This window comes from Homarus americanus, unplaced genomic scaffold, assembly GCF_018991925.1.
Source record: "Homarus americanus isolate GMGI-L3 unplaced genomic scaffold, GMGI_Hamer_2.0 scaffold50281, whole genome shotgun sequence".
Classification (NCBI taxonomy): domain Eukaryota; kingdom Metazoa; phylum Arthropoda; class Malacostraca; order Decapoda; family Nephropidae; genus Homarus; species Homarus americanus.
Window position 1 is genome coordinate 2,145,358 of NW_024742338.1, and position 14,084 is coordinate 2,159,441.

The following is a 14,084-nucleotide window of genomic DNA, read 5'->3' on the forward strand; positions in this document are numbered from 1 at the left end:
GTTGGTTTATTAATTTGTGTGATCAGCAAAACATAAAAAAATATCACCTTATATCTTTAATACTTGACATTAGACCGGTGACCTAGTTGATAAGGTTGGCAGGATCGAAGTGTCGTGATGTGTAAACAGCTTTAAACTTCACTCGGCTACACTAAGACTCCTATTTAGAACCAACATACATATAAAACCAGGAATGACCACTCTTAGGGAACAGCTTTTTGTAGGGTTGGTACTCTTCATTATTCTTGAGATGCATGTCACCACTCATATCGGTGAAAGATTAAATTGTTGTTTTTTCTTAGATGCCCTTATTGAATATAGCGGCAGGGTTCACCCCCAGGACTGGCAGGGAAAATATGGCTACAGTGCCAGTAACCAAAGTTTTAATCAACAAAGTGTGGCTGGCTGGGAAGTGTTCAGTTAGCATGGATGGCATGGTGGTCACATGGGGAGAAGTGTTCTTGAGTATTCACAGTCAGAATACTACAAGTAAAATGACCAAGTCGTTATCATTCATTTCAACTATAGTTCAGGGGGAGGCATGTGGTCAAGTACAAGTTGCATATACGAGATTTTCCATTTAACATCTCCAAAGTGTGGGAAGCAGACCAGACGTACGTAATTGAGTACAAGTGGTGACAATATGCTTAGTGACTGGTGGCAGATCCCTCACAGTGACTTTGGCAGGTCCTTCACAGTCACAGTGAAGGTCCTTCACAGTGACTTTGTGGAAGGTCCCTCAGTGACTCTATGGAAGGTCCTTCACAGTGACTGTGGAAGGTCCCTCACAGTGACTATGGAAGGTCCTTCACAGTGACTGGCAGGTCCATCACTGACTCTCTGGCAGGTCCCTCACAGTGACTTTGTGGCAGGTCTCTCACAGTGACTCTGCAGGTCCCTCACAGTGGCAGGTCTCTCACAGTGACTTTGTGGCAGGTCTCTCACAGTGACTCTGCAGGTCCCTCACAGTGACTTTGTGGCAGGTCTCTCACAGTTACTCTCTGGCAGGTCCAAGATGTACCCTGCGGCCGACTGTAAAATTAGTCAAACTTAAATTGACTTTTTTTTCTTCTGTTGTTTGTATACCTACACTGAACCAATGTGAACTTTTATGACGATTTTACTGAATCTCTCTTTATCTATCTACCTGTTAATCTCTCTCTCTCTCTGCTTGTGATGCTGGCTTGCAAGTTGGTGCCAAGTTAACTCCCTGCCAAATGTACGATCAATATCCATTTTGTAACATTTATTTAAAATAATTTCTTATGACATGGCATAACAAATTAATGCTTAAAGAAGTTGATCTGGTGGAGTGATGAGGGGATGGCTATAATGAACGAAGTGTTACGTAAACTACTGTGGAATGTAGGAGTCCCGGCTCAGGGAGTGGTTGGTTGAGAGAAACACCACCAGTTGGCAGCCAGACACTGCTGGGGGTAGACATGTTACTGTGATGATAGGTGGGTGTTTATAATATACAATATACATAAGTTGAGGTAAGTAAACTGTTTTATAATTAAAGAGTTACTACTGATTAAACTCCGGAACCAGAGCTGTTGGAATATCCATCCTGCCATAAGAGTGATAAATATTACTTGTGAAATGTCATTGTGTGTTAGTCAAATTCAGTCACCATGAGTTTGAAATAAACAATGTTACTGTAAAAATAAGCAATGGCACTACTGTATGTGTATGTTGGGACGAGTGTGACATGAGCCACAGTGGGGTCGTTCAACGTGGAAACAGCAGGGCAGACCAGAGCCATCTATCGATTATATCACTTTACTCTCCCGGACTCGACCTCACCAAGACTCAGGTTCCGGATTCATAAGGTGTTAGTATTGACGTTATAATGTTATTACTGGTCGTGTTTTTTCGGTTATAAATTACGTGGGATATTCTCACTATCCTTTTTGAATCCAGATTGCTTGATAATGTCTAACTGGTGTTATGTGAGCGTATCTAGTTGTGGTGGGTATTCTGTGCAATTTTCTCTGCTAACTGGTGTTAAGTGGTCGAAAATGACAAACACTCTTTAACATTACGAAATGCAAGACCCCACACATAGGATGGAACAACCCTAATCACAACTATTCTGTTAATAACACTTTCCTGGATACTGTTGTTAAGAAAGATCTTGGCGTAGTGATAGATCGGTCACTGGAGGCTGAGCAACAAGTGGGGACAACAATGAGGAAAGCCAACCGAGATTTGGCAATTATAAATCTTACCTTCGAATACAAAGACAGGAAAATGCTCCTTCAACTGTACAGATCTCACGTGGTACATCCCAGTCTGGATTACTGTATACAGGCATGAAAACCCTGCCTCCAGAACGATCCAACATCCCTAGAAAAGGCGCAACAAAGAGAGACTAAGATGATTCCTGAACTATGTCATCTAGATTATCCACGTAGACTGAGGGCCATAGGACTAACAACCCTTCAGACAAGGCACAATGGGGCAGATCTCACTGAACCCGGACCATTTGTTGTGACGCCACGCACCACCAACACGAGGGGACATAACTACAAGCTCACCAAGTTATCATACAGAACGAACATCAGGAAATACTTCTTCACACAGAGGCTGGTCAACCACTGGAATTGTCTACCAGTTCAAGCTATGAAATTACGATCAGTACTGAGCTTCAAAATAGCCCTTGACAAGATTATCAAGAATAATGGAAGGATCCTACACAGGTCACTGGATTCCTTCTGTCAACATGGCCACCCATAGTGAGTGACCATTAAGTAAATAAGATATCTAGTTAAGGTAGAGTCATAAGAGTTATTATGTTACCATTTTAAACATTATTTCCGTATTTTTGCAAAAGAAAATTCAACATGGGAGCATTCAATAGCAAATCCGAAATAAGTATTAATTTTAGTGTAAATATTTAATGCTTTGTCGGATAGATTTTTATTCATACTGTATTAGTAATAACAGGACTTACCGAGATGCACTATACTCACGGGAATTTTGACGCCATTCAGATGATATTTATCGTAGTTTAAGCGAGCAATTCTGTATTAACGTTAAGTGTCTACATCTCACCTAACCTGACCTGTCTTGACTAACCTGAGTCTAACCTAAACTAACTTAACCTTATCTAGCTTAATTTAATCTAACATAACTTAACCTAATTAATCATGTCTTAGTACTTTTCTTGTCCGTCTGGTTTTGAGATGTCTTCAAGGAGTTATGTAGTGAAGTGTCAGATATACATTCATTCTTCACTGTTACCCTACCAATTATTCCTTCTGTCGATTTCAGATCATCAGTGACAGTCCACGCAGCCTAGTCAAGACCGTGTGAACCATCTCAGACAGTTAGCTAAAGTGAAAATCCAGACGGACAAGAGGTGACCTAACTGAAGTATACAGGTATAAACATCTCAGAGGTCACTACTCAGTCGAGTGTTCATACCTAGAGCTGGCGGTCGCCCATCCCACAAGGGGTCACAGCTCTTGGAACAATCTGTCAGCAAGTGTTGTGACGGTACCGAGTGTGAGCTGTTTCAATACCAGACTTGGCCACCAGTGGACTGGAGCAGGTTCAGATACATTCAAGAGCCAGTACTTGTCAACAGTTCGTAAAAGAAACGTGAGCCTACGGCCAACGAGCCCGTCAGTGCGAAGAGGAAAATATAAATAAAAAATAAAAAATAACGCTAAAGTATACGATATACACAGCATCATACAACGGCATGTTAGTGAAATACATTACTGTGGTGCTATAGAGAAACCAAATAACTTTTACATAGAGCATAAATATCATACATCGTCATTTACAAGTAATCACCATCACACATAAAATAGTTTAGTGAATCATACGCCATCATGGCAGACGATATAGAAAAAGTAATTGAAAATATTGGATTTGGTCGTTGGCAGCTCATACACATACTGGCAGCTGTATTGGGTAAGTGCACTTCTTGTTACTGTCTTACTAATGGAGTTGTCTCATATATTTAATTACATTGCTTAATATTATTATTATTTTTAAGTAATATGCGTCACTAAATGGGTACTTCTACCGTGTAATGTGATTGTAGGTTACATTTATACTGAACCATTTTAGTCACGTTGTTCTGGATACTGTTGTAGGTACAGTACTGCTGCCGACCACTGAAGACATGGTGGTGTAGATTAGTCTGTATCACAAGTTGCAGCCTGGAGGAACAACACCGAGACTTGAGTCACTGTCACCTATTTAACGAGATGTTATTATGACAAGTGGAAGTAATAGAGAGGAAGCGTGTATTTATATTGTTTTTAATCAACACGTCCGCCTGCACCCTCCTACATCACCACCACTCTCTCATTATCTCCCACTCACTATTTCTTTCTTTGTTTTGTCCTAAAGTAGAAATATTCGTTGATTACTGTTGATTAAATTCTTTTTATTTTAAGGTCCTTCCGCCCTAGCCCCCGCTCTGATTGGATCAACTTTGACCAATAGTGCTGTGCCTTATCGCTGTCGCCCCTCCCACACCAAGAACTTGTAAGTACAGTCTCTCTCTCTCTCTCTCTCTCTCTCTCTCTCTCTCTCTCTCTCTGGATCAGTGTCAAATTATTCATATGATATTCTCTAACTCAACCTCATCAGACTTAACCAAACCCGATTTTCTGTAACTAAACTTAAACTAACTTAACCAAACTTCTTTCCTCACACAGACAAACTGTGGAATGCTCTACCTTTTTCTGTTTCCATTCTCATACTATGTCTCACTTTAAAAAGCTGGTTTTCCGGCATCTTCGCGGTGTAGATATAACCTGTTGTGCCCAGAAAAATGTTCGTACTCACTTTGCCAAATAATAGACTGTCACTTGTCTCTCCCGGTGGTGGGCAGGTCTGACCCGCAGTCCTACGACAACGGCTGTTTCTATACGTCATATAACAACGGTTCCATCTTGGTGGTTGACATGGTGAAGCGTGATACTCTCTCAAACGCTTCCTTCAAGAGCAGCAAAATGGTCGAACAAGGTATTAATATCTGCATTGTTTTAGTCCGTGTGGCAATTTCTGTGTTCTCTCGCCTGTGTTTACCTTGTACGTGTTTATGTGGCGAGTTGATGGAATGTTTGTTGACAGATGTGGTGATTGAGGTCGAGCCTTGTATGGAGTGGGAATATGACACCTCAGACTTCACCTCCACCGTCACCAGCGAGGTTGGTATCACGTAATAACTGCCCTCTCACCTCTTACTGTCACCTTCCTCCCTCTCTCTCCCTCTCACAACCACCCTCCTCTCCCTCTCACCTCTTACTGTCACCTTCCTCCCTCTCTCCCTCTCACAACCACCTCCTCTCCCTCTCACCTCTTACTGTCACCTTCCTCCCCACTCTCCCTCTCAACCACCCTCCTCTCCCTCTCACCTCTTACTGTCACCTTCCTCCCTCTCTCTCCCTCTCACAACCACCCTCCTCTCCCTCTCACCTCTTACTGTCATCTTCCTCCCTCTCTCTCCCTCTCACAACCACCCTCCTCTCCCTCTCACCTCTTACTGTCACCTTCCTCCCTCTCACAACCACCCTCTCTCTCCCTCTCACAACCACCTTATTTCTCCCTCTCATATAACTTGGCCTTAACATCCGACGTCCACAAGATAGTTTTAACGTATTACTTTAGGTACCCCTCCAAGAATAAAGTTTTCTATGAATTATGGTGAACGTTTTCTTTCTTTTATTAGATCACCCACGTTATATATCCGTTCTGATTATTATTATGGTGTACTGTCGTCTTTTTTGTCCATACATCAACTTAATATTTGGATTACCTGAAAATAAATAACCTTATAGTGTTAAAAAAAATCTCCAGTTGATATAAACTAGGTTATCTAATATTCAAGTTATAGCAGTTTTTCTTTTATATACTGTATAAAGACAACTTATCTACACCAGACGTTTGAGTCAATAATAATAATAATAATAATACCACCATCATCACTACCATCCTCCCCCCACAGTGGAGTTTGGTGTGTCGGTGGGCGTGGCTTGTGCCCCTCTACCAGATGTTGGTGAGCGGGGGTTGTATGTTGGGCGACGTGGTGGGCGGAGCCATTAGCGACAGGTGAGTGACAATCTCTAGAATGCTCTCACACCTCTCTCACAGGATCTAAAACACTCTCACACCTCTCCCACAGGATCTAAAACACTCTCACACCTCTCTCACAGGATCTAAAACACTCTCACACCTCTCTCACAGGATCTAAAACACTCTCACACCTCTCCCACAGGATCTAAAACACTCTCACACCTCTCCCACAGGATCTAATACACTCTCACACCTCCTCTCTCACAGGATCTAAAACACTCTCACACCTCTCCCACAGGATCTAAAACACTCTCACACCTCTCCCACAGGATCTAATACACTCTCACACCTCTCCCACAGGATCTAAAACACTCTCACACCTCTCTCCCTCACCTTCACAGACTGGGTCGCCGCGCTACAACTCGCTGGGGTTCTGTGGTGGTGATGATAGTGGTGGTGGTGGTGGGCGTGTCTCCTTACCTCTCATTGGTGCTCGTGGCCAGGCTGATTCAGGGTCTCGCTCTCTCTGCCATCATCTATCCCTGTTATAACTTGGGTCTGTATATTGAGTTTGTGTGTATGTAAGTAAAGTCATTAATTAAGGCTGTTGTTACAATGCCTCTCTCTCTTCCTCAATAACTCTTCAGTCTCCCTTCATTCTCTCCCTCACTCTCCACCACAGTGATGGAGATAACGCCAGCCAGCAAGAGAACGCTGGTGGGACTGCTGCTGTGTGCCCCCTATAGTGTGGCTGTGATGATCTACGCTGCCATGGGATACCTGCTGAGATCTTGGCGTATCTTGCATCTGGTGTCTTCTGTGTTTGCTTTCGCTCTCTTACCCGTCAGTAGGTGAGTATATTGCCCTCCTCTTCCTCCCTCCCTTTCCCTAACTCTTCTCCCTTTCCTTACCACCTCCCCCCCCCCTACCATATTATTATTATTATCCCCAACGTGATTGATAATAAAAATGAAAGACAAATTATTCATTATTATGTGAAGAGGATTGAAGTTTTAAGGTATTTTCTCAGATTTTTCTTTGCATTAACGGATGTTCTTTCTTTTTTCATTCTGTGGTTCCGATATAATATGTAGTGGAGAGAAGTGTTATTATCTGATATAAACCAATCATATATATGTCCCAGAAGTAGATGCCACATATTGCCAAGTCTTTGAGGAATTTGGTGTCTGAAACTGTACACTCGCTCCTAAAATGTATCTTTACGGAGGGATCCTATGAGTTTCCAAATGAACACTGCGACTCCTGTGTCTCGGTACGGTTGTCCAAATCATTCGTCCTTTGTGTCATATTGTCACGTTTTGTGAGATGTGGCAATGGTGTATTTGTTTATATCGTATTTCAACTCCTGGAATGACCCAAAGGAACCTCGCAATAGTAGCCAGACATTGGCCACATCTCACAAAACGTGCCAGTCACTGTACCAGGTATAAATGCATGCGACTGTACGTGTCATGTATTCCCAATGAAATCAACCAATTAACCAATCTATAAAACACAACAGGTTCTTGGATGAGTCGCCCAGATGGTTGATTCAGCAGGGGCACTTTGAGAAGGCGGCGAATGTGTTGAAGCATGCAGCCACCCTCAACCATACCACCATACCTTCCTCCTCTGAGCTCTCCTCTCTCATGGAGAATATCTATATGGTAAGTCGGATATAAACACCTTCCTACTGATGGCTTTATTGATCAGTCTTGGTCTTACTGTTTACTATCAATGTATACCTGTACATTGTTTATATACCTTCACTGCCGATATACAGTACCTACAAGCTGAATAGGTAACTAAACAACAGCTTGAATACAAAATCCAAGCTGAAGAAGTAACTCAAAACAAAATTTTGACACACACAGGAACACCGTGAACTGGAGGAGTCAGAAGAGGGAGAGGACGGTGTCACCAACCAGTCCTCCCTGAGTATCTTCTTCAGGACACCAGCCATGAGGGTTATATCCTTAGTCACCCCCATCATGTGGTTCCTGATGGGGGTTATCTATCTTGGCATACCACTCAACGTCAACAACTTCGGCAGGTGAGGGGGAATGAGTGGGAGTGGGTTAGAGGGTTGGGTGTGAGACTGTAAGGTATAGATAGAGAGGGGGAATGAGTGGGTTTGTGGATTGAGTGTGAGACTATAAGATAAATAGGCAAGTGAGAGTGTATGGATAGAGGATGAATGGAAGATAGAGAGAGAGAGAGAGTGCGTGGAAGAGAGAAAGAGAGTACATGTAACATTGAGAGAAAGAGAGACAGAGAGAGAAATGGTCTGACCTATATGAACCAATTATCCTGGAATGATTCAATATTGTAAACAAGTCTCCCCTCCCCCCAGCACGCGATACTCAATACTACCTAACGCTCACCCCCCCTTCCCTATGACAGACGCGATAGTACAATAATTTTTCTCCCTGTTATGACTCCTTAATTAAGCCGAGAGAAAAAAATATATATGAAAAGGATACTAATTTGCCTATGGTCTGTAACCTATGAGACACCCTGTACAATATGATGTGTGACCTATGAGACACCCTGTACAATATGATGTGTGACCTATGAGACACCCTGTACAATATGATGTGTGACCTATGAGACACCTATGAGACACCCTGTACAATATGGTCTGTAACCTATGAGACACCCTGTACAATATGATGTGTGACCTATGAGACACCCTGTACAATATGATGTGTGACCTATGAGACACCCTGTACAATATGATGTGTGACCTATGAGACACCTTGTACTTAGTTAGTTACCTTAGCTAATAACAGGGACTTTGATCAATAATATAAACCCATCTACCTTCTTTTCTCCTTTACGTGTTGGGCAGCAATCCTTTCATCTACTTGTGCCTGACGGGGTTAATGGAATTGGCGCCCACAATCGTCGGGGGAATCTTCTCCGATAGGTTCAGCCGAGTGCCTACTATGTCTGCTGGTTTCATCACTGCCGGGGTGTCTAGTGCTGCCGTCATCTTTGTGCCGCAAGGTGAGTCATCATTGAGAAAACACCTGCATTGATAGATTTCATAGGTAGATTAATAAACACATAAATAAATAAAATAAATAATATCACCGAATAATTGCATATATATTTTGTTTAATTATTTAGTATTTATGTATTGTTGTTGTTTACAGACTTGTGGTGGCTGCGATGGGTACTGGTGATGGTGGCAATGGAGATGATCAGTACTTGTTTCATGGTGAGTGACAGATAGACAGCTGGTAATGGGTACAATGACTTTACACTTTGAGAGTTCTAGATTGTCAAGTGCAGTGCCGACCTCTCTACCTCCTGGGGGTACCAGAGTAAAGTCTTAGTATGCGATGTATTGTATTCATTAAGTCACCCTAATGGAACTTCAGTTATGGCACCTCAATTTTTACTCCCATATACAGATGCACACACAGGTATATGCTTACGTGTAAACCGTATATACATAAATGAATCTTCAGGAGAACACACGCACAAAAAAAAACCCAGACACACACACCACACAGTACATAATATCTCTATACTGCTGGGTAGGGTAATAATAATACGACTTAGAAATTAATACCATCCTCCACCAACCCTTCTACAGGTGAGCTTCGTGTGGGCATCAGAGCTCTACCCGACGGTGGTGAGGTCGCGTGGGTGTTGCTCCTGCTCCCTGGCTGCCCACCTCGGCTACTTCGTCACCCCGTTCATCACAGAAATCCTGGTAAGAGGTTAAAGGGGTGGACAGTGGCTGAGTGGTAATTGGTACCGGGCTGTGGGGTGTTATGGTACAGGTGAAATAAGGTCGGGGTGCCTAATCTTCAGGTGACACCAATTTAGATTAAGGGCATTAGATTATCCCCATGTTCTACCTTCAGATTTATCACACAATTTCTACCCTCAGATTACAATAACTTTCTCTCGTTCTCCCTTCAGGCACACTTAGTATGGTGGCTCCCTAACTGCATCTTCGGGGTGTGTGGAGTGGTGGCGGGGTTGCTCGTTCACCTCCTGCCAGAGACTAGAGGACTTAATCTCTGTGAAACTGTGCAGGATGTTGACGGGAGAGCCTGGCGGAGGAGACAGCAGCGGGGCACGAATCAGGGGTGGTCTTTGCCAACGATGCTAATGTCATGCAACGGAAGGAATGGCAAGATGGAAGAGGGTGGAAATGGAGAGGAGGCGATGGAGGTGGTGGCAGCGGAGGAGCAGCAAGAAAGGGAAGAGGAGTGTAGGGAGGCATCTAGTGTGTGAAATGACTGGAGAGCTAGAAGGTATACGTTAAGTAACAGCAATGTCAATTAACAGTAGAAGTGTCATATAACATTAGAAGTGTCAAGTAACAGTAGAAGTGTTATGTAACAGTAAATATATCAAACAACAGTAAACGTGTCAGTCAACAGTATAAGTGTCAAGTAACAATAGATATGTCAAGTAACAATAGATATGTCAAATAACAATAGATATGTCAAGTAACAATAGATATGTCAAGTAACAGTAGAAGTGCCAAACAACAGTACAAGTGTCAAGCAACAGTAGAAGTGCCAAGTAACAGTAGAAGCATTATGCAACAGTAGGTGTGTCTGTATGTTAATCCTGTTCCCTATAACTGGTGCTAAGTGAACATGTCTAAGTAAGATGTGAAATTGTGATGTTGTTTTGGGCGATAGTACTTTTTTTATTTTGTCTTGTGATCGACCGTTTAGTCCCATTCTTATATCTTTACGTATGAGGAATTTTCACTGTATAAATCTTTAAGAATCTGGACTTGAGAGTCTTGATACGTAAATATTCACACGTTAAAAATTTTCTCCTCAATATCGGAAGATGGAGGTGGGCGGCTGAGTGGGTGGGAGGCAAAACAGTACTCCAGTTTAGCCTCAGTATAGTCGTTGTGGTTATTTGTTACTCATGTTTGCATCAAAGCTTAAAAGGTGAACTATAGATCTATATCATGAGTTATTGTTCTTGGTAGAATAATTTGACTGGATTTAATTATATAAAAAAATCTACTGTACTTTAAAAAAAAATCCTTGACGGGGTCCATGAAATGTCAAACATATATTGTATATATTCAGTTAAGTATTTTTTATATTACAAAGGCAGGGTTTTTTTACAGTTTTCTACTACAAATTTATATGGGAATTATTAAATGACAACGTATTAATAATAACTTAAGTGTTCAGCCGGATATTCATCGTTTATACATTTTTTCAGTGAAATTATTATATTGTATGTACTGTGGCAGAGAGACGAGCCCTGACAGTACACCACACTTTGGATAACGCGTTAGTTTTTGCTTTTGTGTTTTTCACCTACCAGGATTATTGTCACTGTTCACTATGTCAAACCACTACAATAAACAGACAATTTTTAATGAATCAGTAATATACATTCTCTCTGTAATTTGGTTAAGCTTATTATATACTGTATATTGTTCTGAATGTTTATAAATGTGTATATATCTCCAAGTTAGTTTGGATATTAAGGACAACCTGACAAACGCATACCTACATAGCCCTCAAGTAGATGATCACAGATATTGCCAAATATGTCCACGGAATTTTTTCTAAAACTGTACATCGTTATTTTAAGGTACACTATTATTTCTAATAAATATTGACATGACTTCTGTCTGTGATTATTTGTATTTGATGTGTGAGTACTGTACCCGTTTTTACATACACAGTTTATATTTAGGATGACTCGAAGAAGGAGGGGGGGGTAAACTATAAGACGACCATTGCCACTGTGATTGGGACAAGATTTTTTTTTTAATTCTTTATTAAAACAAATTACATGAACCTGACCAGCTCTTAATCTAACCTGAACCTAATCTGACTTTATGTAACTTAACCTATCTATTAACAGGGAGGTACTACCGCCTGGGACGATATCGGAAGCATAATGTGTTGTCTTTGGTAGTCACTGGTGCCATATGGCATCACAAAAATTGTGACCAAGTCAAATGTTGCCTGATCTGTCTTTCTGCCTCATTTACACACAATTACGGGGTCTCAACTGTTTCTCTTGTGTTGACAACAAAACATACTGTATATGGTGTAGCGTAGTGTATGTGGCCAGTTGTCTAATTTCTTTGTTGGGCTCACATACTGTACATACGTACAGTTTGGTGCTGGGAAGTTGCTGCTTGGTAGAGGAGTTGCTGTGGAGGAGCTTCTTTAGAAGAGAGTCTTCTCTGTTTAAGAGCGTGGTGTTGTCTCACCTTCGGTCGGTCGGTGATACGGAGAGAAGAGAGCATTAGCTCTGAGGGTGCAGGAAGGGTACAGTACAAGGTAAAGTTCAGAAGTGGGAAATAGAGGAGGAGGTTAACAGTAGGTGGGCTTGTGGGGTACGGGTGGTTTTGTTCACACTCAGGATGGGATGGAGAAAGGAAACTCACAATGTGCTCTCTGTATACATATTGTATTGGATGTACAATGCAGCTTGGTGCTGGGAAGTGGCAGCGTGGTTACAAGCGTGATGTAGAGGGAGCTGGTTGGTGAGGGTGCTCAGAGGAGGACCAGCTTGTGGGTCGCCATGCTCGCCGGCGGAAGCGAGGACCGCCAGGCAGGAGGAGGAGGAGGTGTTGCTTGCTGGTTGGTGTAGGTAGAAAGAGCGAGCACGCCACGAGGTCAGGTCTTATATAGCGGAGGTAGGCGTGGCTTCATAGTTAACCTCCGTCATGCAAGCCGGCGCTGGTTGACCGAGACCACTGGGCATACTGTACACTGGGGAATTCGCTGGGTCGGCTACTCGGCGACAAGCGTTTGTAGGGGAGGAATCCACTACAATACTCCCCCTTCCCTCCAGGCGGTGTAGGAGACTTGTTGTCTGCAGGGTTGCATGGCACATGTGAGGCAGAACGGGCGGTGCATGCCACATGTGAGACAACGGCGATGGCGTGGATGAGCCGGTCGCTAGAGGAGACAACTGTCTAGATACACAATATCTGTGGGAGTAGAGAGGGAGAAAAAGGGTTGTGGAGGCGATGAATGTTGTGCTTCCCTCACGGCAGGTACAGAGTCGTCAGATGCGCCTGCTAGGGTGTGTGGGCCTGGGTCAGGAGCAGGGGCTGCGTCAGGAGGAGCGGCAGGGGGTACTGCTGGGCCGGGGCGGCGTCTGAGGCAGGACGGGTGTGTTGGGGTCGGTAGGACGTGGTGCTTGGGGCAGGAAGAGGAGCGGCTGTCTGCTTAGAGTCGTAGAGCTGCTCTAGGGTGTCTAACCTGAGGTGTAGAGACAGTAGCTGTAGAGCCGATGAGAGCTGCTCCTGTGTGGATAAGCCAGTCTTCCATGTTGCTTGGAGACTGGGAGAGTGATCTGTTTCTCCTCCATCCTGTGTGAGTGCGAATCTCCGGGGGTCACCATTTGTGGGGTATGAGATTGTTTGGTTCACACTCAGGATGGGATGGAGAAAGGAAACTCACAATGTGCTCTCTGTATACATGTTGTATTGGATGTACAGTGCAGCTTGGTGCTGGGAAGGCAGCATGGTTACAAGCGTGATGTAGAGGGGTATTTATATGTGGGGTATTTATATCATTCTGCCGGATCAAAAATCGAAATGCAAAGATGAGAAATGCTGCTGATTGGCTAAGATGAAGGCGGCAACTGACCAATCACCGCGCAGTTCAAACGCGAGGGCTGATTTGTGGAACTCGTCGCTGGTTGGCTGGTGAGAGGACGGCAGGTGACCAATCGGAATTCGGCAGTTGTACTTGTAGGGGAGTATCCACTACAATGGTTTCTCACTCTTGGCATTTTTTCATTTTTATTTATTTGTCTCTTTATTATTATTATTTTATTTATTATAATTTTTATTTTATTTACTATTATTATTATTATTATTATTAGATTTTCGCCCCAGGCCCCGATGTGGGTCCTGAAAAAGAGAACCAGTTTATGGCTATTACATAAGAACATAAGAATGGCGGAAACTGCAGCAAGCCTATTGACCCATACTGGGCAGTCCCGTTTATACCCAACCCCTATTGCTCATATAAGCATCCAACCTATGTTTGAAGCTATCCAGCGTATTCGAGTTA

At 42.9% G+C, this 14,084-nt stretch overlaps 1 protein-coding gene across 2 annotated transcripts; it reads left to right on the top strand.

Moving 5' to 3' along the window:
- Positions 1-1,376: 1,376 nt before the first annotated feature.
- Positions 1,377-11,507, top strand: LOC121876827 (solute carrier family 22 member 1-like). Of its 2 annotated transcripts, none has more exons than XM_042382270.1 (14): positions 1,377-1,460; positions 3,277-3,924; positions 4,416-4,506; positions 4,856-4,989; positions 5,098-5,174; positions 5,972-6,075; positions 6,441-6,595; positions 6,722-6,890; positions 7,562-7,706; positions 7,914-8,092; positions 8,891-9,048; positions 9,198-9,262; positions 9,644-9,763; positions 9,976-11,507. In XM_042382270.1, exons 2-14 carry the CDS (start codon positions 3,843-3,845, stop codon positions 10,291-10,293), a joined length of 1,797 nt encoding a protein of 598 aa, XP_042238204.1. In that variant the 5' UTR covers positions 1,377-1,460; positions 3,277-3,842; the 3' UTR covers positions 10,294-11,507. The 2 variants fall into 2 exon arrangements, with proteins under 2 accessions (XP_042238204.1, XP_042238203.1); XM_042382269.1 differs by lacking the exon at positions 1,377-1,460 and adding an exon at positions 1,764-1,834.
- Positions 11,508-14,084: the final 2,577 nt, after the last annotated feature.

What these genes read in the sequence shown, in the direction of transcription:
- LOC121876827 (XM_042382270.1), top strand. Translation starts at nt 3,843, where the DNA reads ATGGCAGACGATATAGAAAAAGTAATTGAAAATATTGGATTTGGTCGT. An exon ending in CCCTCCCACACCAAGAACTT is followed by an intron (nt 4,507 to 4,855) that starts GTAAGTACAGTC and finishes GGTGGTGGGCAG; the next exon opens with GTCTGACCCGCAGTCCTACG. An exon ending in CGTTCATCACAGAAATCCTG is followed by an intron (nt 9,764 to 9,975) that starts GTAAGAGGTTAA and finishes TTCTCCCTTCAG; the next exon opens with GCACACTTAGTATGGTGGCT.